General features: G+C 36.2%; 1 protein-coding gene across 6 annotated transcripts in view; it reads right to left on the bottom strand.

Moving 5' to 3' along the window:
* LOC139116309 (DNA repair protein XRCC1-like) overlaps positions 1-26,854 on the bottom strand; it is a 216,354-nt gene that overhangs the window by 41,937 nt on the left and 147,563 nt on the right. For 4 of the 6 annotated variants that reach the window (XM_070678935.1, XM_070678939.1, XM_070678938.1 and 1 more), the window contains 4 exons: positions 24,657-24,773; positions 24,073-24,245; positions 23,615-23,708; positions 372-605 (listed from right to left, as the gene is read on the bottom strand). In XM_070678935.1, coding sequence (XP_070535036.1) covers positions 372-605; positions 23,615-23,708; positions 24,073-24,245; positions 24,657-24,773 — 618 coding nt within the window. Of the gene's footprint in view, positions 1-371; positions 606-16,768; positions 16,840-23,614; positions 23,709-24,072; positions 24,246-24,656; positions 24,774-26,854 lie in introns of those variants that run through there. The other 2 variants (XM_070678936.1, XM_070678940.1) reach the window with 2 other exon arrangements.

The following is a 26,854-nucleotide window of genomic DNA, read 5'->3' as shown; positions in this document are numbered from 1 at the left end:
GGTTCTCAAGATATTTGAGTGGACGGATATCCTCACATACATACATACATACATACATACATACATACATACACTACATACAGACAGACTGATGATGGATGCTGGACGGATACCCATCCCAATAGCTTCTATAGACTATAGTCTATAGTAGCTAATAACACAGTACATGAATGGGAATAACCCACTCATGATTGATGGGTAAAGACATATATACAAAGATAGGGTAGGAGCTACACATAACTGACATATGTAGATCAAACTACCCGAGATATGTGCGGACCAACACAATATGAATGGGTGCAGATCTGGATTAGTTCAGACCAACTGACTTAATTAGTAAAAACTAATACTGTTATGCATACTTTACCTACCCATTGTATGCTATGATGTATCTTGTCAGTAGTCTTCGTTCTTTTTCTGAGAATGTGCCATAAAAAAAGAAGCAGGAATTAGAGAAGAAATTTGGTAATTCAGGAATTTCTAGAGAATCAGCTGATTTTGTGTTGCTTTCCACTGGTTCCTCATCAGTTGAGCCACCATACAGGTCATCATCATCATCAGCTTCTTTTTTCACATCTTTGGAAGACCATTCTTCTTGTCGTATTCTGAAGAAAAGCAATCAATAGAATTTCAATGACAAGGTACAGAATATCAGCTTCTTTTATCACATCTTTTGAAGACTGTTCTTCTAGTCGTTTTCTGAATAAATATAGTCAATAGAATTTCCATGACAAGATATGCCATTCATTTAAGTGTCTAATGAGTCATTGTTTATCGGCTCAGTCACAATCAGGGTGCTCTAGAGTGTTTCACTTTTGTCAAAATTTCATCTTGTAGACACATATCTAAATTTACTAAATTCACAAAGTTTAAGGTTTGGTACACATATTTGCTTGAAAAGTTGTGAATCAAACTTTCTCAGTATTTCCATGGCAACCAGTTCTTTATTGTGTTAACACACCGTCACGGACACTACAAAATATTATGAGTTGATGGAGAAATCACATAATAGACTATACAAATTTGTACAAATATTCTTTTTAAAAGTTTAACCAGAAAATATATACATCTGTTGTAGAAAATAAGGTGAATGTATCAGGATTTTACCCAGCTTTGCATGATTTCCTGCAAAATGATTTGTTACGAAAAAAAAGAATTTTTCATTTTTTTCTCCCCATAAACTTATGATTCCTCTAGTTTACAGAATTGCCCTTTAGCACATTTAAGTTATTTTTACTGCAATTGTTGAAGTCTTTAGAAAACAATAGTATTTGCAGCAAAATTTTGCTTTTTTTTGTTAGTTTTCTAGTCATTTTTGTATATGGTAAAAGCGTCACGGACACTACACATTCAGGAATATATGTGTGTGAAACAAAGTATTGTTTATTATAACCAGTAAACCTGTAAAAATATTAAAATTATGACAAGAATTGATTACAAATAAATCAAAAACATATTACTAAGGAAGTTTGACATAAAGAATATTTGTAGTACTGGTATTTTATCAATAAAAATAGTGTCAATGACACTGTGCTCCCATTTTACAGAGATATTAAGTACTAGTACACACATGACATTGCATTCTTTTGCAGAGTGCTTTGGTGGGTAAAGCCAGAGAAATTTACATTCAGTTGTCAGTAGAGCAGGCTTCAGATTATGATTCTGTGAAGGAATTAATTCTCAAGGGCTATGAATTGGTGCCTGAAGCTTACCGTCAGAAATTTAGGGATTGTGAGAAGGCGAGGGATCAAACTTATGTTGAATTTGCTCGAACAAAAGAACAACTGTTTGATCGTTGGTGTTCTTCTGAAAAGGTCAGTCAGAATTACGAAAAATTACAACTTGTTTTGATTGAGGAATTTAAAAGGTGCATTTGGAGTGACATCAAGACATTTATCAATGAACAAAAGGCAGATACATTAGAGGTTGCTGCACGTTTGGCCGATGATTATTCATTGACCCACAAATCTTCATTTCTCAGCAAACCATCCCAGTCCTTTTCATACAGAAACAATGCAGGTAAATTTAACTCCTCCTTTTCATCCAAGAATTTCTCAAAGGAGAGTAGGAAATCAAATGACAGCAGTTCACAGAGTTCAAGTAACACTCCCACATCATCAGATCCCAAGTCTCAATCTCCTTCTGACAAACAGTTCGGTACACTTTCTTGTAATTATTGTAAGAAAGACGGCCATTTAATGTCAGATTGTTTCAAATTGAAAAGAAAACGTGAAGGTCAAAGTGGATCTAAGCCCACTGGCTTTATTTCTTCATCAACTCAATTAGAGTCTAATAATGTGTGCAACACATTTTCTGAGGTTAAATCCCTCTCATCCCCAATTAATGAGGTCAAGGTCAATTCTTCTCAAGATAGCATTATGGGTATTTTCGAGCCATTTATTCATGATGGTTTTATATCACTTTCTAGTGATTTCTCTTCCGCTACCCCTGTCAAAATTTTAAGAGATACCGGGGCTTCCCAGTCTCTTTTGTTGGCAGATACCCTGCCGTTCTCTGAAAAGTCATTTTCAGGTTCTAAAGTTCTTATTAAAGGGGTAGATTGTAATGACTACATTCCTGTTCCTCTCCATAATGTCTATTTGTCTTCGGACTTTGTTTCTGGACCTGTGACTTTAGGTATTAGGCCGTTTTTGCCTTTTGAAGGGATTCACCTTCTTCTTGGAAACGACCTTGCTGGGGACAAGGTCATTACTAATCCACTTGTGACTGATAATCCTAGTTTAGATCAGGATCCAGAGCCAATTGAACAAGAGATACCTGATTTATTTCCATCATGTGCTATTACTCGAGCCATGTCAAAGAAAACTTCTGAGAATCAAAATACTCTCAAAAATAATGTCACAGATGTTGACTTAAATTACACCTTTCTCAGTCAGGTGTTTGACACGGATCATTCCGTTATCCCTCGTGGATTTGAAACTTCCAGTGAAACTTCTGCTGACCAAAGTCAGACATTTTCTAGATCAAATCTCATTGCAGAACAACACAAAGACCCAGATATCTTGTCTTTGTTTGACAGGGTAGATGATAAAGGTAAAACTTCAGATAGCTCTGTTTCCTATTATACAAAATCTGGTATTCTCATGTGTAAATGGAGACCTCCAGACGTTTTGGTTGATGACGATTGGGCTATAAAACATCAAATTGTGGTTCCAAAGCCCTATCATGCTGAAATATTGCGCCTGGCCCATGAAACGCCCTGGGCTGGTCACTTAGGAGTCAGGAAAACTTATCATAAAATTCTCAGTCACTTTTATTGGCCTAATCTCAGGCAGGATGTAGCACATTTCTGTAAAACTTGTCACACATGTCAAATGGTAGGAAAGCCGAATCGGACCATTCCAAAGGCCCCTTTACAGCCAATTCCTGCATTTCAAGAACCATTTAGTAGGATACTAATAGACTGTGTTGGGCCCCTACCAAAAACAAGATCAGGAAATGAGTACATGTTGACAATTATGTGTACATCAACTCGGTTCCCAGAAACCATACCACTGAGTGAGAGCTTTAGTCAAATTTTTCACTTTATTCGGCCTCCCTAAATGTGTCCAGTCCGATCAAGGCTCCAACTTTATGTCTGGTATGTTTCAACAAGTAATGGATCAGCTAGGCATTAAACAGTATAGGTCATCCGCCTATTATCCAGAAAGTCAGGGTGCTCTTGAGCGATTTCATCAAACTTTGAAAAACATGATTAGGACCTACTGTTTTGACACAGAGAAGCAGTGGGATGAAGGAATTCATTTTCTGCTCTTTGCTGTTAGAGAGTCAACTCAAGAGTCTCTTGGTTTTAGCCCATTCGAGCTTGTATTTGGACATACAGTCCGTGGCCCACTTAAGCTCGTTAAAGAGAAATTCCTATCAGACGATGGTGATTGTCTGAATATTTTACAATATGTGTCAGATTTTCATACAAAACCCTCTAAAGCATGTGAATTAGCCAGAGACAATCTTGAGTCATCTCAGCAGTCAATGAAAATCAAATACAATAAAAACACCTCAAAACGGAAATTTGAACCAGGTCAAAAAGTTCTTGTTCTACTTCCGGTTCCTGGCAAACCACTCCATGCTCGTTACTTTGGGCCATACCTAATTGATAAAAAATTGAGTGATTTAAATTACATCATAATAACACCTGACAGGCGAAAAAAAACCAGCTATGTCACATAAATATGCTTAAGCCATATTTCGATAGGGATAATCCTACTAAAACAAAGCCTGTCAGTGCAGTCAGTTCAAACCATTATGAAGATAGTGATACTGAAACTGACTTGAGTGAAAATACTCTAAACTCAAAGCTGGGCTCGGTCAAGCTTCAGAACTCAGAAATCCTGGAGAAGCTGGAGTCTACAAAGTTGGCACACCTCCAGCCAGAACAACAACAACAGCTGAAAGAACCAATCCATGAACATTTGTGCCAAGATATTCCAACAAGGACAAACATCACCTACCACAACGAAGATGTCTGCGACAGTAATCCAGTGGAACAACATCCAGACGGACTGAATTCTGCAAAAGCAGAATATCTCCAAGAGGAAGCCAAGTATTTGCCGAACAATGACTTTATCGAACTCAATAAAAATAACTGGACTCTGTCGTGCATACTTTATGCCAAATTCAGTGCCATTTCAAGTTTTCCAATACCAAATTGCAAGAGGAAAGTCATGGGACAGATCATCCTGTTTGATATTTTTCACGCAAATTTAACAAATCCCAGAGAAACTACTCTACAATTGAAAAAGAGTGTTTATCTTTAATATTAGCTTTACAGCATTTTGAAGTTTATGTTAATTCTTCAAATCAGCCAATAGTGGTTTATATTGATCACAACCCTCTTGTTTTTCTGCAGAAATTTAAAGGCAAAAATCAGAGATTGCTAAGATGGAGTTTAATGTTACAGGAGTTTTATCTTGATATTAGACATATCAAAGGCAGAGACAATTCAATTGCAGACTGTCTCTCTCGTATTTAGAGTTTATTGTCGTTCACACTTTTAAGATTACATTTGTAAAAGAAAGATTTTTCTTTGAAAAATTTTCTTTTTTGAAGAGGGGGTGTGTTATGTAGGTCATTTCCCCCACACTCATCATGACCTGAGTTCAATTAGTCTAGAACATTCTCAAGGTCACTACCCTTAATGACCTCACAACCTTGAATTCAATTAGTCATGTTTTGAATGTTCTGGAAATTTAGTTAGCTGTGTAAGAGAGATAATTTTAGAACAGTAATTAGCATGTCAATGAAAGTTCTAGATTGTTCTTATATGCCCTTATGTAAGCACATGTGTATAAAAGGGACGTGCACAGCTTCCAGTCGGACTTTTGGGATCGTGTCTCTTGTGTGTTACTAAACTCCAGCAGTAGTCACTCTCAAGACTTTTCAAGACCTTCACTGTCAACGCTGGATTTATACTGTGGACTTTGCGCAGCTTCAAGCCTGCAAGCCAAAGGACTGTTCATTCATCCGACTGACTGTTACAACTCTGAGACTGGAGCTTTGCCGTCCCAGCTGAGATAAGTAGGCTGTACACTTTTAAAGCTTGTACTCTATCCCTGACTTAGCAATTAGTTTTATTTTCGTAATAAATTTTGTTTAAACGTTAACTGCTGAGTTCACCCTTTTGCTCGTTTTCTCTGCATGTAACAGTTCATTTTCATTCAAGTTTCCTATTTTCGGACGCTTCACTTCAGTAACGCGCATTGATCATATTTGCAAATGTGATCAGAACAGCATGGAATGTTCTTTCCACGTGTCCAGCTTTTTCATGCACATGCAAACAACGTAACGTGTCCTTACTCCAAGAACTGCGCGTATCCTGTGACATCTCCGATAAAAAGAACAAAATCAATGAATTGCTAGCCAGAAACCGTTTGTAACAGTATGGCCACTCTTACATATAAGAAAGGAGAAATGGTAGTGGCAGTAGACGAGGCCGGGCGGTGGACGGTAGCACAGGTAATTGACTGTGACACAGAGCCAGAAGACAATGGAAAAATTTCTGTGACTTTCCCAGGGTGGAGTAGAAAATTCAACATGACTGTTTCTCCCAAAGTCAAAAGACAAAGTCCTACTCTGATGCAGAAAATCAAAGTTTTCAAGCGTAGACTTTCTCTTCCACTCAACCACGGCCCCTCAACAAAATGCGATGTTGATCGACTTGAATATTGACACTATGATCGACCATGGATGGATTGACGTGGCATTTCAAAAGTATGAAAAACAAGTCTTCGTTGATGACACAGTCCCCACTTGTTAATGGGTACTTTGATTACATGTCCTCAGAGAGGATAGAGTCCTCTTCATTAATTAGGTCTGTGATAAAAATACTTGAGTTACTATGAGTTCCATGGTGATGAAAACATAAAACCAATGTAGGCCACCATCCTGAGTCAACTAGGAATTAATCAACAGGATGTTGCAAAACATTTTTGCATACTATTCTAACACTTGACAGATTATCACTGGTACCATATTTCATAAAGTTTGATGCAGTATTTACAACACTATGAGATCAACATCTGTATCAAGTTTCATCACATTTGACGTTGTATTAATTTGTGGCTATATCACCCTAACTAGGAAAGTTCATTACTTATGCAATTACAAATTAATTAAAATGACACTGATAAATGTCTTTTTCAATGTTAAAGCAATGTGAGCATAACATCAGTTAACATCTGTATAAAGTTTCATGAATTTGATGCAGTAAGTATTTCTTGACATATCAGCCTACTTACGAAACTTCAATAATTATCATGTTACTGCTACATGACGTGAAACAAATTGACGAGCATAAGTGAAATGGGTCAATGTCCTTGTATCAACTTTGAATGATACTGGTGGAAATATGTCTGAGTTATGGCTCTGTACATTTGAAAATTGTAACAAAATCTCCGCCATGCAGCGATATTTGATCTTACTGTTTAAAACATAGGGCCAAAGTCCCTGAAGCTACTATGGACATGGATACAAAATTAAGTATTTCCTGACTGTATGAAATTATCTCACTTAGGTCATCCTAGGGACATGTAAACCAAATATTAAAGCTGTCTGACCAGCAGTTTTGAAAGAACAAGCAACTCAACAGTTGACAGAGCTCTGCTGTGTTATGTAGAGAATAACCTTTTGTGACACAATTGTATTGATGAAGAAGGTGGATATCTTTGATTAACATTGTAAGTGAGTTCTGTTGAATAAGTTGAGACTGTAATACTCAGAGAAAGCACACTGAAGACACAAATGTTTGAAACTTAAGAAGTTCAAGGTCATCAAAAGCATTACAAGGAATCATGTAACTTTCATTGCACTGTTTACACAGATTGCATAATTGCTATAAATAGCACATGAGGAATCTTACAGGCCAGCTTTACCATAAAAACCCTATCACTTTGACCACTCTTTTAATTGACCACTCTATTTTTTTCCTCAAAAAGTAATTTTATTTTATCCTTACCAAGTCAACCATAAATGGAAATTAGAACTTTCTCTATCTCTATCCCTATCTCTATTGACTATTTTGAGCAATTTCTTTTAGATAACATACAGGGCACGATAAATGACGGTTCAGAATATGTCAAAGTTGGGATTCAGGAAAGTTGCCTTTACATGTTTTAATCCTCCAAGATGGTAAGCATTTCACTATAAACTGTCAAAGAAAGTTGAATTTTCTGATAATTCTACACTAAAATTATTTTGGCTTTGATGATTTCCTATCTAATTCAATTATTTAAAATATTATTAATTATTTTTTTCTGGGTGAATTGATAGGGTTTATACAGTACAAGAATTACATACAATGTAAGTCAAATTTTGACCAAAAATGACAAAAAAATTCCTTAAAAATACACATTTGCATATTTCATCACAATTTGAACAAATCTAAGTTGGGTTACCCCTAGGGACCTGTATACCAAATAACAAAGCTGTCTGACCAGCGGTTACGAAGAAGAAGATTTTTTACCAAAAACACCTTTTTTGGCATTAATTTGCCTATTTTCAACAATATCAAAAAATTAAAAAAAATAGTTTCTCAAAATCACATTTTTAATCTACACAACAAATATCAAATCAGTAAGTACTGCGGTTCTCAAGATATTTGAGTGGACGGACGCCTCACAAACAGACATACATACATACATACATACATACAGACTGACGACGGAGGCCGGACGGATACCCATCCCAATAGCTTCTATAGACTATAGTCTATAGTAGCTAAAAATCAACATGTATATGTATGACGTAAGTCAATGTACATGTACCAACTTTGAACAAGTCATCGTTGATGACACAGTCCCCACTTGTTAATGGGTATTTAGATTACATGTCCTAAGAGGATAGAGTCCTCTTCATTAATTGAGACATGCCCAAGTTTTGGCTAAGGACACGAAAAAATTGTAACAAAATGGCTGCCATGCAGCCATATTGGATCATATCAAGAAACAAATTGACATACATATGTATGACATAGGTTAATGTCCTTGTACCAACTTTGAATAAAATCGGTTAAGATATGCCTTAGAGTATTATGGCCCTCGACAGGAAAAAATCGTAATAAAATGGCCGCAAGGCAGCCATATTGGATCGTATCACATAACAAATTGACATGCATATGTATGACATTAGTCAATCTCCTTGTACCAACTTTGAATAAAATCCGTTGAAACATGTCTGAGTTATTGCTCTGTACATGAAAATATCGTAATAAAATGGCTGCCTAGCGCCATATTGGATCATATCACATAACAAATTGACGTACATATGTAAGACATAGGTCAATGTCCTTGTACCAACTTTGAATAAAATCGGTTGAGTTATGCCTGAGTTATGCCTCTGCATATGAAAAAATCGTAATAAAATGGCCACACAGCAGCCATATTGGATTGTATCACAAAACAAATTGACATGCATATCTATGACATTGGTCAATGTCCTTGTACCAACTTTGAATAAAATCGGTTAAAACATGTCTGAGTTATGGCACTGTATATGAAAATATTGTAATAAAATGGCCGCCTGGCGGCCATATTGGATCGTATCACAAAACAAATCAACATGCATATCTATGACATTGGTCAATGTCCTTGTACCAACTTTGATAAATCGGTTGAAACATGTCTGAGTTATGCTCTGTACATGAAAAAATCGTAATAAAATGGCCGCCTGGCGGCCATATTGGATTGTATCACAAAACAAAATGACGTGCATATCTATGACATTGGTCAATGTCCTTGTACCAACTTTGAATAAAATCGGTTGCAACATGTCTGAGATCTGGCTCTGTACATGAAAAAATCGTAATAAAATGGCCGCCTGGTGGCCATATTGGATCGTATCACAAAACAAAATGACGTGCATATCTATGACATTGGTCAATGTCCTTGTACCAACTTTGAATAAAATCGGTTGAAACATGTCTGAGATCTGGCTCTGTACATGAAAAAATCGTAATAAAATGGCCGCCTGGCGGCCATATTGGATCGTATCACAAAACAAAATGACGTGCATATCTATGACGTTGGTCAATGTCATTGTACCAACTTTGAATAAAATCGGTTGAAACATGTCTGAGTTATGGCTCTGTACATGAAAAAATCGTAATAAAATGGCCGCCTGGCGGCCATATTGGATCGTATCACAAAACAAATCGACGTGCATCTGTATGACATATGAAGTAATCCTTGTACCAAGTTTGAATGAAATCGCTTCTTGCATCTCTGAGATATCTGCGTGAACGGACGGACGCACGCACACACGCACGCACGGACGCACACACGCACGGACATGACCAAACCTATAAGTCCCCCCGGACGGTGTCCGTGGGGACTAATAAGATCAGCTGAGACTTGCCAGAGTTATGGCTCTCGACATGAAACAACCATAACAAAATTGCTACCATGTGGCCATATTGGACCATCTCGTGAAACCAATCGACATACGTATGTATAAATAAGTCAATGTCCTTGTACCAACTTTGAATAAATTTGCTTGATACATGTCTGAGTTATGGTTCCGGACATGAAAAAATTGGAAAAAAATGGCCACACGGCGGCCATATTGGATTGTATCATAAAACAAATCAATGTGCATATGTATGACATAGGTCAATGTCCTTGTACTAAGTTTGAATAAAATCGGTGGATAAAATTAGTTGATACATGCCCAAATTTTGGCTAAGGACACGAAAAAATTGTAACAAAATGGCTGCCATGCAGCCATATTGGATCATATCATGAAACAAATTGACATACATATGTATGACATAGGTTAATGTCCTTGTACCAACTTTGAATAAAATTGGTTGAGATATGCCTGAGAGTATTATGGCTCTGTAAATGAAAAAATTGTAACAAAATGGCCACAAGGCAGCCATATTGGATCGTATCACATAACAAACTGACATGGATATGTATGACATTAGTCAATCTCCTTGTACCAACTTTGAATAAAATGGGCTGAAACATATTGTATCGTATCACATAACAAATCGACGTACATATGTATGACATAGGTCAATGTTCTTGTACCAACTTTGAATAAAATCGGTTGAGATATGCCTGAGTTTGCCTCTGTATATGAAAAAATCGTAACAAAATGGCCACACAGCAGCCATATTGGATCGTATCACAAAACAAATTGATGTGCATATCTATGACATTGGTCAATGTGCTTGTACCAACTTTGAATAAAATCGGTTGAAACATGTCTGAGTTATGGCTCTGTATATGAAAAAATCGTAATAAAATGGCCACCTGGCAGCCATATTGAATGAAATTGCTTCTTGTGTCTCTGACATATCTGCGTAGACGGACAGACGGACAGACGGACAGACGCTCGCACGCATGCATGCACGCACGGACATGACCAAACCTATAAGTCCCCCGGACGGTATCCATGGGGACTAATGAGACCCAGTAACTTTTGGTCACTTTACATTTGATCAAAAACCTACCAAACCCATCAGACAAAGCCCTACTCTTACGCAGAAAACCAAAGCTCTCAAGCATCGACTTTCTCTTCCGCGTTTGACTTTCTTCTCTGTCGCGTTTGAGAGAAACAAACGTCTACTTTATTTGGAAACGGTTGGCTATTCGTGGGCGTAACGTCAGTCCAGTGGTAAGCTACACCCGATGTGAACGTGAGAATAATTCGGGCTGTAGTTGGGAAAGCAAGGCTGACCTCGAGAGCGATTCCCAGTACAGTACACGTTCGCAGATCGCGGTACTACAGGCTGATACTAGATAGCAACAAGTTCACCGCGTATATTGCTAGACTAAATATAGCCATATCGGCACTTCTGAAATGTTATCTCCGGGTAGCAAGACAACAAAAATATCACAAGCGACCTAGCGGCCGATATAGCTCCGCTGTGTTTATGTAGAGAATAACTATTTTTTACACATGTTGATTAGGAAGGTGGAAATCTTTGATAGCTTAATGCAGAGGCCAGAAAAAAGTGGCTAAAATAAGCTGCAAAAATACACAATTGAAGATTTCATCATACTTTGAATATATCACATCGGATCATCCCTAAGAACATGTCAACCAAAGCTATCTGATGAGTAGTTTTTTGAGAATAAAATTTTCTGACCAAAGATGGCAACAATTGCCCCAAAAAATGAAATTGCAGATTTCATCATAATTTCAAGAGATCAAATTTAGTTCATAACTTCACATATAGAAACCTGTATACCAAATTTCAAAGCTGTTAGACCAGTACTTTTTTTGACCAAAAATGGGAAAAATTGCCCCAAAAATTCAAAATTGCAGATTTCATCATTATTTTTTAATAAATATCATTTAGTTCATCTATAGAGACCTGTATACCAAATTTCAAAGCTATCAAATGACTAGTGTTGGAAATACACGTTTTGACCAAAAATGGCAAAAATTGCCCCAAAATACAAAATTACAGATTTCATCAGAAATTCATTACATATTACTGAACTCATCTGTAGAAACCTGTATTCCAAATTTCAAAGCTATCAGACCACTAATTTTTGAGAAATACATTTTTTGACCAAAAATGGCAAAAATTGCCCAAAAATTACAAATTTGCAGATTTCATCATAATGTCAACAAATGTCATTAAGGTGATCTGTAAAACCTGTATACCAAATTGCAAAGCTATCAGATGAGTAGTTTTTGGAAATACACATTTTTGGACCAAAAATGGCAAAAATTGCCCCAAAAATACAAAATTGCAGATTTCATCACAATTTCAATAAATATCATGTAGTTTATCTAGGAACCTGTATACCAAATTTCAAAGCTATCAGATAAATAGTTTTGGAAATACACATTTTTTGACCAAAAATGGCGAAAAATGCCCCAAAAATACAAAATTTCATATTTCATACAAATTCATATATATTACTCAGTTCATCTATAGAAACGTGTATACCAAATTTCAAAACTATTAGACCAGTACTTTTTGAGAAATACATTTTTTGACCAAAAATGGCAAAAATTGCCTTAAAAATGCAAATTTGCATATTTCTGCACGATTTGAACAAATCTGAAATAGATCATCCCTAGGGACATATGTACCAAATATCAAAGCTATCTGACTGGTAGTTTTGAAGAAGAAGATTTTTAAAGATTTTTTTACCAAAAATGACAAAAATTGCCTTCAAAATACAAATATGCAAATTAGACCACGATTTGAACAAATCTGACTGAAGTCACCCTAAGTAAACTGCATATCAAATTTCAAAGCAATCGGACAAGCGGTTTCAGAGAAGAAGATTTTTTTACCAAAAACACCAAAAATTGCCCCAAAAATACAAATATGCAAATTTCACCACGACTTGAACAAACTTAAGTGTGGTCACCCCAAGTGAACTGCATATAAAATTTCAAAGCAATTGGACTGGCAGTTTCAGAGGAGAAGGTAATTGTTGACGGACGACGGACGACGGATGACGACGGACGATGACGGAAAATCAACCTATTTGATAAGCTCCGCGTCGCTGACAGCGGAGCTAAAAATGTTATTATCAAAACCAGAATTTCAGGGCTAGAGAGCGAAACATTGCTGAAAAGTAGCCAGCCAAAATATGGAAGTAGCCAGTCAATTTGGCCGCCATAGGACTAAAAATGAACACGCTGCAAACAGAGAGGCTTATTGCGATGGACAAGTAGCCTTTGGCTTTTTGACCAGAAAAATAAGTGAGTGTTCGTTGATAATTCAAAGACTGGATCCGTTGACACCAAAGTTTGCTCGTGACTTTCATTGCATTGAATGCACCTTTCCGCAATGCCACTCATTGAGTCTGAACTGAAATTGAAAGAGCACGTGTTAGTAAAGGTCCTGTTTTGTTGTGCTGATTTTAGCTTCCGTATTTTCTTTTATAGGGATATAAACATTCATACAAAGCAAAAAATCTTTAGTTTGTCTCCTTTCGATCATACAGAGATATTGTGTGACAGGAAAACTTTAGTTCAAAGGGCAATGATCTTTATAAACGTACCCTCAACCAACTTAAAAAGCTTTTCGTATGCAAAATCAGCGTACGTTAATCAACCGCTGGTATTGTTTAAACAGCATTTTATTGAAAGGGATTCCATAGTACCATTGTTTTTGTCAACTCTTCATGCAATTTTATGAACTAAATGATAACCTCAAAGGAACAGCAAGTGCTGGACGGCAATTTTAACGCTGGTCGGAAATCCTGAGTGCGACCGGCCTAGGCCATGCTTAAAGTAGTTTCGGCAGTGCTAATGTTTTGTTTACACTAAAAGATGATCTGTTCGCATATGTTGACATAGAGAGATTAATCCTCTGATAACCAACTCGGGTTAGTTGGGTACTTCTAAGTTAATGGAGCGTTCCCCTAATGATATCCATCAGATCAACATTTGTAGCACCTTTTATTTAATTAAATGTAATTTTAGAGTAATGTCACTAATTACAAAGTTCATTAAATATGCAAATAAACCCTAAATTAACTTGACACTGTTTAATGATTCAGAGCACAATTAAATATTTATCAAATCAATATCTGTAGCACAAAATTTGGTGCCATAATTTCAGAGTTAGATACCTAATTACAAAGTTTATTAGTCCCCACGGACACCGTCCGGGGGACTTATAGGTTTGGTCATGTCCGTGCGTGTGTGCATGTGTGTGTGCGTGCGTGCGTGCATGCGTCCGTCAATCCGTTCAGGCAGATATCTCAGAGATGCCTTGGTCAATTTCTTTCAAACTTTGCAAAAGAATAGTACCCTACCTCATACAGATGCAAGTCGATTTGTTTCACAATGCGATCAAATTTGGCCGTGTTAGAGGACTTTTTAGTTAATACCTCCATAGACTCCCATGTATATAGGCAGCTCTCCATAGACTTCCATGTGTAAGGCCATCAAAAATAAAAATTTAGGTTCTCATCGTATTCATGTTGCAAAACAGATGCAGTGACACAGTTTTTACTACCCACAAATAAAGTCCAGGGGGCTTATAGATTGGGTCATGTCTGTCCGTGAGTCCATCCGTGAGTCCACCTGTTCACGCAGATATCTCAGACACTTTGACAAAATATCATGTGACCTTGGTGACCTTTGACCTCAAATATACATATTTGTCCATAACTCAGTAACCACAAGTGCTATACCCTTCATATTTGGTATGATGGGACACCTTATGACGCCACATATTATACCTCATTAATTATGTGCATATCTAATTTTGAGCTAGCCAATAGAGCTAGAGGTCTGATTTTTGGTATATAGGGATAACTTAGCAATACAATTTTTTTGACAAAATGTCACGTGACTTCAATGACCTTTGACCTCAAATATACATATTTGTCCATAACTCAGTAACCACAAGTGCTAAACCTTTCATATATGGTATGATGCAACACCTTATGACGCCAAATATTATACCTCATTAATTATGTGCATATGTAATTTTGGACGAGCCAATAGAGCTAGTGGTCTGATTTTTGGTATATAGGGATAACTTAGCAATACAATTTTTTTGACAAAATGTCACGTGATCTCAATGACCTTTGACCTCGAATATACATATTTGTCCATAACTCAGTAACCACAAGTGCTACACCTTTCATATTTGGTATGATGGGACACCTTATGACGCCACATATTGTATCTCATAAATTATCTAATTCTGAGCAAGCCAATAGAGCTGAATGTCTGATTTATGGTATATTGGGATAACTATAGGATGGAAATTTTTTGACAAAATGTCATGTGATCTTGATAACCTTTTACCTAAAATATACATATTTGTCAATAAATAAGTAACCACAAGTGCTATGTCCTTTATATTTAGTAGGATTGAAGACCTTATGACAACACACGCTTTACCTCATTAATTATGCTCATATCTAATTCTGGGCAAGCCAATAGAGCTGGAGGTCTGATTTTGGCATATAGATTAATTAGCAATACAATTTTTTTTTCCAAATGTCACTTTGACCTTGATTATTATCATATATATATATGCATAACTCAGTAACCACAAGTTCTATACGCTTCAATTTTGATAGGATATTAGACCTTAAGATGTCACATCTTGTACCTCATTTATTATGCACATATGTATTTCTTGGCTGGCTAATACAGCTAGAGGTCTGATCTTTTTTCCCGATTAAGAACCATAACTTAGACATGCCTCTTGTTATAAATTGAGAAAAATGACATAAACCTATGTGCCCATAGATCTGAACGTATACACTCCAGTGACACTTCTTAATGACCACATTTCCCTGCCCCATCAAGACTAATACTCCTATTACAAGTGGGGACTATGTCATTGTCAATGACTTGTTAAATATGCAAATGACCCCTTAATTAACTTTACACTACTAAATGCTTTACAACACAGCTAGATATCTGTCGGATCAGTATATGCAGCAGTTTTCATCACATTTGATGCGGTTATTTCGGAGTTCCTGACTAATTATAAAACTTCATGGAATATGCAAATGAGCTAATTATTAACTTGACACTGCTCAATGCTTCTCAGTACAATTGGATATTTATCAGATCAACATCTGTAGCAAGTTTCATCAAATTTAACGCTGTACTTTTGGAGTAATATCACTAATTACAAAATTCATTAAATATGCAAATGAACCCTTAATTAACTTCACACAACAAAATGCTCTACACCACAATTACATATCTGTTGGATCAGTATCTGCAGCAGATTTCATCACATTTGGTACAGTTATTTTGGAGTTACATCACTAATTACAAACTTCATAAAATATGCAAATCACCTATTTGTTAACTTGACACTGCCAAATGCTTCTCAGTACAATTAGATATTTATCAAAACAATATCTGTAGCCAATTTCACTGACTTTGGTGCCATAATTTCAAAGTTATATACCTAATTACAAAGTTCATTAAATATGCAAATGGTCCCTTAATTTATTTCACACTACTGAATGCTTTACACTAGTTAGATATCAGTCGGATCAGTATCTGCTGCAGATTTCATCACATTTGCTGCAGTTATATCGGAGTTATATGACTAATTACAAAACTTAATAAAATATGCAAATGAGCTTTTATTAATTTGACACTGCCCAATGCTTCTAAGTATAATTAGATATATATCAGATCAATGTTTGTTGCAAGTATCATCAAGTTTGGTACAGGAATTTCAGAGTTATGTCACTAATAACAAAAGTTCATTAAATGAGCAAATGAGAAGATAATTGACATGACACTCACAGTATCATCATAATGTTCTGAGATTGTCATCTGTGAAAAGTTTCATGAAATTTTGTGCAGGATTTCTTGATATATGTCTACACTGTCATTACCGTCTCCATAGGGAAACCACTGTACGGAAAAAAAACCAATATTGCATAACTTCATTAATATGCAAGCCATACTAACGAAAATCTAATAAGTTCTTGCAAGTAGCATATGGTACCTGTGTACCAAATCTTACTTGAATCTGTTCAGGCGTTTTTGAGTTATCGTGTAAACAGACAGACAGACAGACAGACAGACATACACACACGGACAGACAGACAGACATCGCTATGACATTAGCCCACGTGTTTACACACGTGAGCTAAAAATGACTGAATAATAAAAAAAATTGGCAGAATTACAGTCTTTGTGAAGTAAAATTATGGGTTGACATCATCATGATAAGTGTTAATCTGTTTGAAGTACAAATATACTATAATTTAAAAAAGAAAAGTTCATGCAAAAACGGTAACATTACTGTCAGCAATGTAGTGTTAATTTCACTTTACATCAAAATATGCCTTTTCCGGACACCAAATATATAGGGCAAAATATTAAAATCAGCCATGTTCAGCAAAATCCACACAACAGCATTGATCCTTTTCAAATTTGATTTGATTTGATTTGCTTATGTTATCCTTGTATGACAGTCAGTACAATATGAAACTTGAACACAACACAGTGAATAAGTATGCTGTCAATGGAATGGTGTGGCTGCATCCACATGCAGCAATAGAAGTGCCTTTGTCTCTCACCCCTCATTTCCAACCTGTCCCATCCCTGAAAAATACCGTCAAGGACAGTGTGCTCACATTCGGTTTGAATTGGTAAAATCAAGAAATATTTAAACCAGAAAAACAAGAATGACAAAAGCAAATAAGGTCTGCAACTTAGGTACTGGAGGTCATCTTGAGGAACATGCCTACCAACTTGTACAGCAATGGGACAAGCAGATCCTACATACAAATATTACGCAAAAGTCAACAAAAAAATTAGCCAGAGAAGGCTTGACAAAAAGAAGAGGTGGGAGAGTGGGGAAAAAATAAAGAGTGGGAAAAAATGTACAAGAGATCTGGTAAAAAGTAATGCTACCTCATCAATCTCCTAGATCCTACCCACTCCTGAATATCAAATATTCCACCCCTTGGTAGACCATGTTTACAAAAGACCAGCTGGCAGGAAATATATTTACAACCTTGGGGATGTTTTAACCCTTTTCCTGCCAAGTCCATATTTCACCACCAGGTCAAGATGGTTAAAATTAATGAAACACAACGTATTCCATATGATGTATTTTAACATAATACTGTACATTTGAAGGCTGTTGAAAACATAATAGTGTAAAGTTGATTTTTTTGGACAAAAGATGCTATAACATACCAAGCCAAGTGAGTGAAAATAGGTCATTTTTTGGCTCAATACCGCTTTTTACTGACTTGGCTGATGGGGAAGTGATACAGTTATTACTGTCTGGCAGGAAAAGGGTTAATTAATGCTATTAGAGCTTTCATTTGAATGTAAACAGCACTTAAATAAGTTACAGATAGTGAAATGCCTTCCACTGTGGGGGTGGGGGGGGGTGATTACGACATCTGTAATTATCCTGGATCCAAATTTCTCATCAGTTCTTGTGTGTCTTACAAGCAAAAGTTGCAAAAATTGGTTTGCAATTAAAAAAATTTACCTCTGCTTTGTCTGGATCAAATTTTACTACAAATTGATACCAAATATGACAAAATTATGTTCACAGCCTTTGAAACTGTCTCACAACATATCCTGGGTTGGTGTAGGTCATTTAAGGTCACAAACTGAGAAAACTACCTAAAATATAAAAATTTGGGGGTTGCGAACACTTTGAGCAGAAAATCTATCTAATAACATCCCTCGGAACTTTTGTAGCAAATTACAAAGCTATCAGACAAGTAATTTTGAGAACAAGTTTTCTTGACCAAAAATGACAAAATTGTCTTAAAAATACAAATTTGTATACTTCAGGACAATTTCCACATATCTAACTATTGTCATCCCTGGACATCTGTACACCAAATATAAAAGCTGTCTGTTCAGGGGCTTTAAAAAGTAAATATTTTTTACGATTTTTTGACCAAAAATGACAAAAATTGCTCCAAAACAGTAATATTTTTTCGTAATTTCAACAATTAGAAGGGTAACACCCTTGCAAACACCCAATCTAAATTTGAGAGCAATTGGGCTAGTGGTTTTAGAGAAGAAGAAATTTTACTTAAAATGAGAAAATTAACCAAAAAATTCAGCAAAAATACAAAATTTAAGACATCTTCACGATATTCATTTAACTGATTTTGATCAACCTTAGGAACCTGTATACCAAATATCACAGCTATCAGATTAGTAGTTTTTGAATAAAAAAATTTTTGACCAAAAATTCGGAAAATTGCCCCAAAATTACAAATATGAAAATTTCAATTCAATTTGTATAAACTTGACTGAGGTCATCCTGAGGAACATGTATACCAACTTTCAAAGCAATCAGATGAGTGGTTTCAGAGAAAAACATTTTTTGACTAAAAACTGAAAAAATTACCCCAAAAATAGAAACATGCAAATTTCATCCCAAATTTTAAACACCTAATTTAAAATACCTAAAGGAACCTGCACACCAAGTTTCAACCCTATCAGACCAACGGTTACAGAGTTTTAGCAATTTGCAGGTTTTTTCCTTTTTTCCCTTCATTTGCATATTTTTGACACTGACAAGTTCATTTGAAGAAATTCACATCTACACCCCTAGGTACACCTGTACACAAAATACTAAGACAGTAGGTGCTGTGGTTTAGGTGTTTTTGATGTGGACGGACATACATACATACATACATACATACATACATACATACATACATACATACGTACGTACGTACATACATACATGCAAATCGGATGCAAATGAACTGATTCAGCTTATACGATTACCTCACATTGGTATACCAAATGTAAGCTAAAAAATAGTTTGGTCTTATATTTATAATGTTAATAATTTCTGTATTTGTTAAAATGTGCACATCTAAAAAACTTTTGATCATAAACATTTTCATTGTTTTTTATGGCTGACCAGTCAGTTAACCTGTTTATTTTGAATATTTGCGCATTTTCCCTCAGTATTTGACATTTTCAGAATACCTTCTTATTCAATTTGTCATTTTCTAAAAGTTAAAAATGCTCCTTTGTGTGGTCAAGCTTTCCACGAGCATCAAATGTGGTATTTCATATAGGAAGGTCTGCCTCTAGAGGGCGGGCATCATGAACAGTGTTTGTTAGTTATTTCCTCTACATATTGAAACTTCTGATTGTACTGTAAACATTGAACATGACCGACATCCGAATTTCCTGTCTAAAACTTTCACTCATTTTCGTTCATATGACTCTGAAACTCCAGGAAACGATTGGGAAGAGTTATCTTGCAATATTGAGGTAATCGCTGATATTTTGCAAATTTAAATGAGAAAAAATGCTACGAAAATGCCGACAGGCTTACACAATGACCGTTTTCAGACTCAGAGGCATAGCATATGCTTATCTGCAGGTAATGCAACGGGTCCATATCACGTGAGGCCATGAGGGGATATCCACGCAAGGCAGTACCGAACACTAGCGCACACAGAGTGAGCAAACACAAAGTGAGTACCCCTAACGTCAGCTTGGTAGTCTGTAATAGATCGTAGTCAGCTAAGAAACCTTGGAGAAAGGCTTTACACTGTGGCTATGCCGCTAGGTCCCTTGATTTTTGTCACAGCTCAAAATCGTTCTCCTACATCTCAACCTGAACCATGAACACTGCCCACCAGTTTATGATATGACCCATCACAATGGCATGACGTCAACGGATCTTGACAGACGGAAGTAGAAGTTAACAGACGGAAGTAGAAGTTGACACCAGCATACTAGTTTTTAAATCTAATACCTTCTCTCCGTCCATAAATAGACACGAGAAGGTAAAAATTGCAGATTTCATCATTTTTTCAATAAATATCATTTAGATCATCTGTATGAACCTGTATACCGAATTTCAGAGCTATCAGATGAGTAGTTTTGGAAATACACATTTTTTTGACAAAATATGGCAAAAACTGCCCCAAAATACAAAATTACAGATTTCATCAGAAATTCAACATATATTACTTAGTTCATCTGTAGAAACATGTATGCCAAATTTCAAAGCTATTAGACCAGTATTTTTTGAGAAACACATTTTTTGACCAAAAATGGAAAAAATTGCCCCAAAATTCAAAATTGCAGATTTCATCATAATTTCAATGAATATCTTGTAGTTCATCTATAGGAACTTGTATACCAAATTTCAAAGCTATCAGATGAGTAGTTTTGGAAATACACGTTTCTCGACCAAAAATGGCAAAAATTGCCCCAAAAATAAAAAATTACAGATTTCATCAGAAATTCAATACATACTACTAAGTTCATCTATAGAAACCTGTATACCAGATTTCAAAGCTATCAGACCAGTACTTTTCGAGAAACACATTTTTTGACAAAAAATGGCAATAATTGCCTTAAAAATGCAAATTTACATATTTCTGCACAATTTGAAGAAATCTGAAATAGATCATCCCTTGGGACCTCTGTACCAAATATCAAAGCTATCTGACTGGTAGTTTTGAAGAGGAAGATTTTCAAAAATTGTTTTACCAAAAACAACAAAAATTGCCTTAAAAATACAGATATGCAAATTTAACCACGATTTGAACAAATCTGACTGAAGTCACCCTAAGTAAACTGCATATCAAATTTCAAAGCAATCAGACAAGTGATTTCAGAGAAGAAGATTTTTTTACCAAAAACAGCAAAAAATGGCCCCAAAATACAAATATGCAAATTTCACCACGATTTGAACAAACTTAAGTGAGGTCATCCCAAGTGAACTGCATATAAAATTTCAAAGCATTTGGACTTGTGGTTTCAGAGGAGAAGGCAATTGTTGACAAACGACGACGCACAACGACGGAAAATCAACCTATTTGATAAGCTCCGCGTCGCTGACAGCGGAGCCAAAAACACGATGTAGCTGATAGTTTACCATTTTAGAAATATTTCAGGAATTTTCTGGTACGATGTGACCCTACTTTTTGCCAAAAGAAAGACCACATGTCAGGGGTTTAAAATTTGAAATAAAAATAAAATTGTGAGAATCGACCTTTGAATGTGAGTCATATCCTTGAGGCAATATCTACTCTCACCGTTTCTGATTAAGTTGGGATACTAGGTCTATGTACCCTTGTAATGTATACCGAATTCACCTGCTTTCTGTTTGACTTTTGGGATAATTAAATCATTTTGAATATTCTGTCTCTTGTATAAATATCTGGTAGGTGTGAAAAAATTCCGGTATCTGGTAACCTAGAACTGACTTCTGCTTGAACAAAGATTCCAAGTTGCAATTATTATAGTACATACCAGTAGTTTATAGATACCAAATATGCCTACTTTTTCGAACAATGAGGATGAGGGTCTTTTCAATTTACTATAATGATTTTTCCTACAACCAGTAATTTCTATTGAATTAAATGAATTTCATGTAAATATATGGGTATGTATTGCCCTTTTTGACAAGCCATACAACGTAATTGACGTAGCATATGACATAATTTACAAAACATGACAGTAACTCTACTCATTTTGTTTGTTTCAACCAGATTTTTGTTGAAGACCATCCCAACAAAAGATGCATTGTTGACTTTCGTAATCACATAAGGCACAATACATAAACATGCAGAGCTGCCGTTAGAATTTTCAAATCTGCGTAAGGCTGTACGCAAACGGTTTCTTATTTGCATAAAATGTATCCAAAATGCGTACAAGTACATGTAAGTACCTATTAAATAGCTGTATACTCGATATCGAAAACCGGTTCAAAAGTCAATGAATAAAGTGTTCAATAAACATCAACAGTGACAACGTTTGTCTTTTATTTGATGATTTTTACAATCTTCAAAACTCTTCTGTTCTATTCTCTGTAGACAGTACTCATTTCTTTACTTTTTCTGTCTACTACATCTGATTATCTCTTTGCTGCCTAAACTCTATCGTCGCTGCTCTGAAGTCAAATTCACCAAGTCTTCACCCTTCCATGGTTATCACCATCAGACCATTTATGACATCTTCACTCAGAAAACTACGTTTCGATGTTTTAATCCTGTTTTGGGTACTGAACTTTCACAGGGGACAGATGAGACTGGAATCATGGCTGCAATTATGGCCAACTTTGCAGTATTTGGAATGAGGTCACGATACTCTTTGTAAAGAAGCGTGCAGACCGCCATAAAACTATTATTTCTAAGTCTGCATAGCCTTAGCTTAAATTGTTGATATTCGACAAGGAAATCTTCTGGGTTTACAAGTACGCATCAGGCGCAACGGGGAAAAACATTGTTTTGAAATTATGACAAACTATTGAATATGTTACATTTCTACTGGTACAGCCTTGAAGGAAACAATTGATGTGACATAATTGGCAGGAAGTAGGGCAAAATATTGCAAAATCATGAACATATTTTATCAGAAACCATTTTATTTTTAGTCCATGATAAACTACTCATTGGAGGGAAACCACGTGTGCTCATGTCTTTGTTTCAGAGACTGTGTTTATTCAATGCGTATCAGATTACGCAGATGTCAATTTACTTTGCGTACTCCAGAGTAATCATGCATTAAATATGCAGAATTTTGCGTTAACGGAAGCACTGGTTATGAATTATGAAATTCAAGAATTCCTATAATTCCAATGTTTGCAACAACAATAGCTGTGTAGTCATTTATGTACTGCATCATAAAATTGTAAGATTTGTTCAGAAAACCACAGAAACTTTACCTTTCAATTTCATCTTCAGTGTCACTTCCTGGCGATACATCTAACAATTTCTTGTGAGATTTGGACTTCTTTTCTTGTCCTTTGTGGCTTGTATCTTGATCCATGGATAATGATGTTAAAAAGCAAGCAATGAATAAGTAAATGTTATGTAAGTCTTAATACTGTAAGTCTTAAAAAAATTATGTCCAACTGTAAGTTACAGTGCATTGTTCTTGTGCAAAGTTTGAAAGACATTGGTCAAAACTTGTTTGAGTATTGGCTGTAGACATCAAAACCTAAATCTAACATTTCCTCTTCATTTAAGACTGACTAGTTTTTTTGATGAACATGGCCAAATTAGCCCCATGCATTAAGATGCAGAGAAAACACTTAAAAAGTATAAGAGAGTATGCATGCGTCAGTGACACAATCATATGAACTCTGTACACTGTGGTATCACTCACAACATCTTGACCTACCTTTTTCTTTTAAGCTGATCTGTTCTGTCGGTGCTTTCGATTGTGTTGGTTTCTTGTGTTTGGTAGATGTAGATTGCTTATCTTGTCTACTAACTTTCACTAGAGGCTGATACTCAGAGTCAGTGTCACTGTCAGACTCATCGCTGCTGGATGAGCCTTTATCTAATCTATAACTTCATTAGTGACAAAGAAAGACATTACAATAATATAACTTGTTGGAGGAAATTTTCTAAAACAGATACACAATAGTCACACACATTTATATAATCAAACAGTGATGAAAATTTGGAAGAAATCCATTTGAAGATCATACCATGCATAGCATGTTAAAAATGCCATGGATATATAAATGCAATATTTCAAGAAGTTTTTAAAATATCTATTCTATCTTACTTGCTGGGCAAGAAGAATGACTTCTGTTGGGGACTGATATTGTTTGTTGATAGAATACATTGCATGAGTTCTAACACGCGCAAATATAAACATGATGAAATGATGATAAAAAAATGAAAACTTTGTCCCTTGCATTGACATTGCTGTTACACTGAGATGACTCTGCACATGCAAATCATTATTTCACTCACTTTTGCCATGGCAACAAGCTTTCTTTTTTGTAGCACTGCAAAATCCATTTGTTGGAAACTATTCTTCCACCTTTCTTTTTGACTTCATTATATTTGGGTGTATTTGTGAAGGCGCAGCTGTACAGAAACAGAGAATGAAACTTCATATCAACAGTATTTATGAATTCTTAAATTGACATGCATCATTTAACTTACACTGTTAATGGTTCTTTGTGACCTCCTAACCTTTTTAAAATCATCAACAATCTGATACACAGGTAACTAAAGTTGAGATACCAGAGTTAAAAAGTGTGCAGCTAAAAGCTAGTTTTGAGATGCCTTTCATCTCACAATTCATACATCTCTATCCATGACGCTGCAGTGCATACAGAATATTTTGCCACAGTAACATTGATACTGTCTATACCGATCAATCCCAACAACACCTCTTCAATGTAAACAAGTATTGCAGTATCATAGACAAATGGGGACACTTCCAAGCAAAAACCTATCAAGGAGCCTGTGGCATCACATACGTACATCTGTTTTAAAGCCCAGGTCCAACCAAATTTTAAAGCATCATTACAACTCTAACATTTCATATGTCCCTTTTAAGTAGTACAGAGTGTTATTGATTATTGGATTTTCACATTTAGTAAGATGATTGAATCAAGAAACCTGACATTGTTAAAGTGTCTATGACATGCTTTCCAAAGTGTTTATTTTTTCCTGTTAAAAACTCAGCTGGGGGACCTGTATATTGATTGCCCATTGTGTCAGTTCGGAAAAATGTGCACAAATGGTGAAATTTTACTCCTTTTTCATGCCTGGTGACGATCAGTGAGGCCTTTTCGCACCTGAGCCAAGCAGCTGTATTTGCATATTGACCAAAACGAATAATTGATGTCATTTGGTCCACACTATCGACACGAAAGTGAACTTAGTGGTCCTTGCGTAAATTAGACCACAAACAAAGTCAGCTATATAGACAGTGCTAACAGACGCCTAGGAAACACTGGCTGCATCGGCGCCTAAGTTGTCATGGACTCCAGGTACAGCGACTTGTCAAGTTGCTCCAGCGAGGACAGTGTTGATCAGAGTTCAGAAAGCGATGTAGAAGGGAATTGGTTTGAAGGCACACAGGCATACCAATTTGAACCCCAGACATCCGGGACAAGTTGCTCCGAATTAGAGTTGGAGTCTGACTCTGAGGGACAAAGTTAGTCTGGCAGAGACCCTGCGATTCGCGTTCTTCCCTGTTGGAACACGCGCGCGCCCTTCAGAGACGCGACGCGAATCCCAGGGTCTGGACGTTCTTGCAAGCGACCGGTCGGATTTCTGCCTGATCCGGGTACTTTATAGAACTCCACACATCCGTTAATCAAAACAAAAATGACAGGTAGCATAGCCAAATAAACTTAAAAATGAAAAATAAAAACATACCACGTATATAGGTCTACCGGCTACTAGTATATATTCTCTCCGCCCAGTTAGATAGGTTTTTCTTTTGACGTCACTACCCTTATGAATATTCATATACTTGCAAGAACTGACAGTCGCTGTGTCTGGCAGCGCGTGCTCACAGCTGCACAGCCTTTGAATGCAGGCCCATCGCGGCGCGCACAAAACAAGGCACAGCGACTGTGGAGAGTCTAGGACAAAGTGTGAGTGACAGATTGTAAAGTACGACGAGTCCAAGTTTCAATTCTGTGTATTAAATAAGACATTATCAGTTCTAGTTTGAACTTTTCACCGTTGATTTTATTTTAATAAGGTGGAGCTATCCCACGCCTGAATGTTTCCGTTCAATGAGTAAAACACATGCATTGAATGTTTTCAACCCATGACAGAACCATCATTACTAACATTTTATTGGAGCATGAGACAAATGGTGCAATCAGCATTTTCAGAGCAAACAAATCCCACAAAAAGTGATGCGTTAGGCCTGTTCTGTACATGTTTGGAATGACGAATAACAAAGAAAGTTTGTCGCTGCATTGTCGGGTTGCCATTTTGAATTGCTGTCTTCATGATTGTGTACATACGGGAAGCTTCCTGCCACAAATGTTTCCCGATGAATGAGGATGTGAATTTGACAGTCATCCTTCTTGTAATTTTACACTCAAATTTGATCAAGCTGTAAATCTGTCTCCGTAGAATCTGCAAACTGGTCTGCTTTCTCAATTGTTGATCTCCACTGACCTTGCTGGTACATGTAG

Source organism: Ptychodera flava, chromosome 17 (assembly GCF_041260155.1).
Source record: "Ptychodera flava strain L36383 chromosome 17, AS_Pfla_20210202, whole genome shotgun sequence".
NCBI classification, from domain to species: domain Eukaryota; kingdom Metazoa; phylum Hemichordata; class Enteropneusta; family Ptychoderidae; genus Ptychodera; species Ptychodera flava.
The sequence above is the reverse complement of the archived record's forward strand: the minus strand, read 5'-3'. Positions and strand labels throughout refer to the sequence as shown.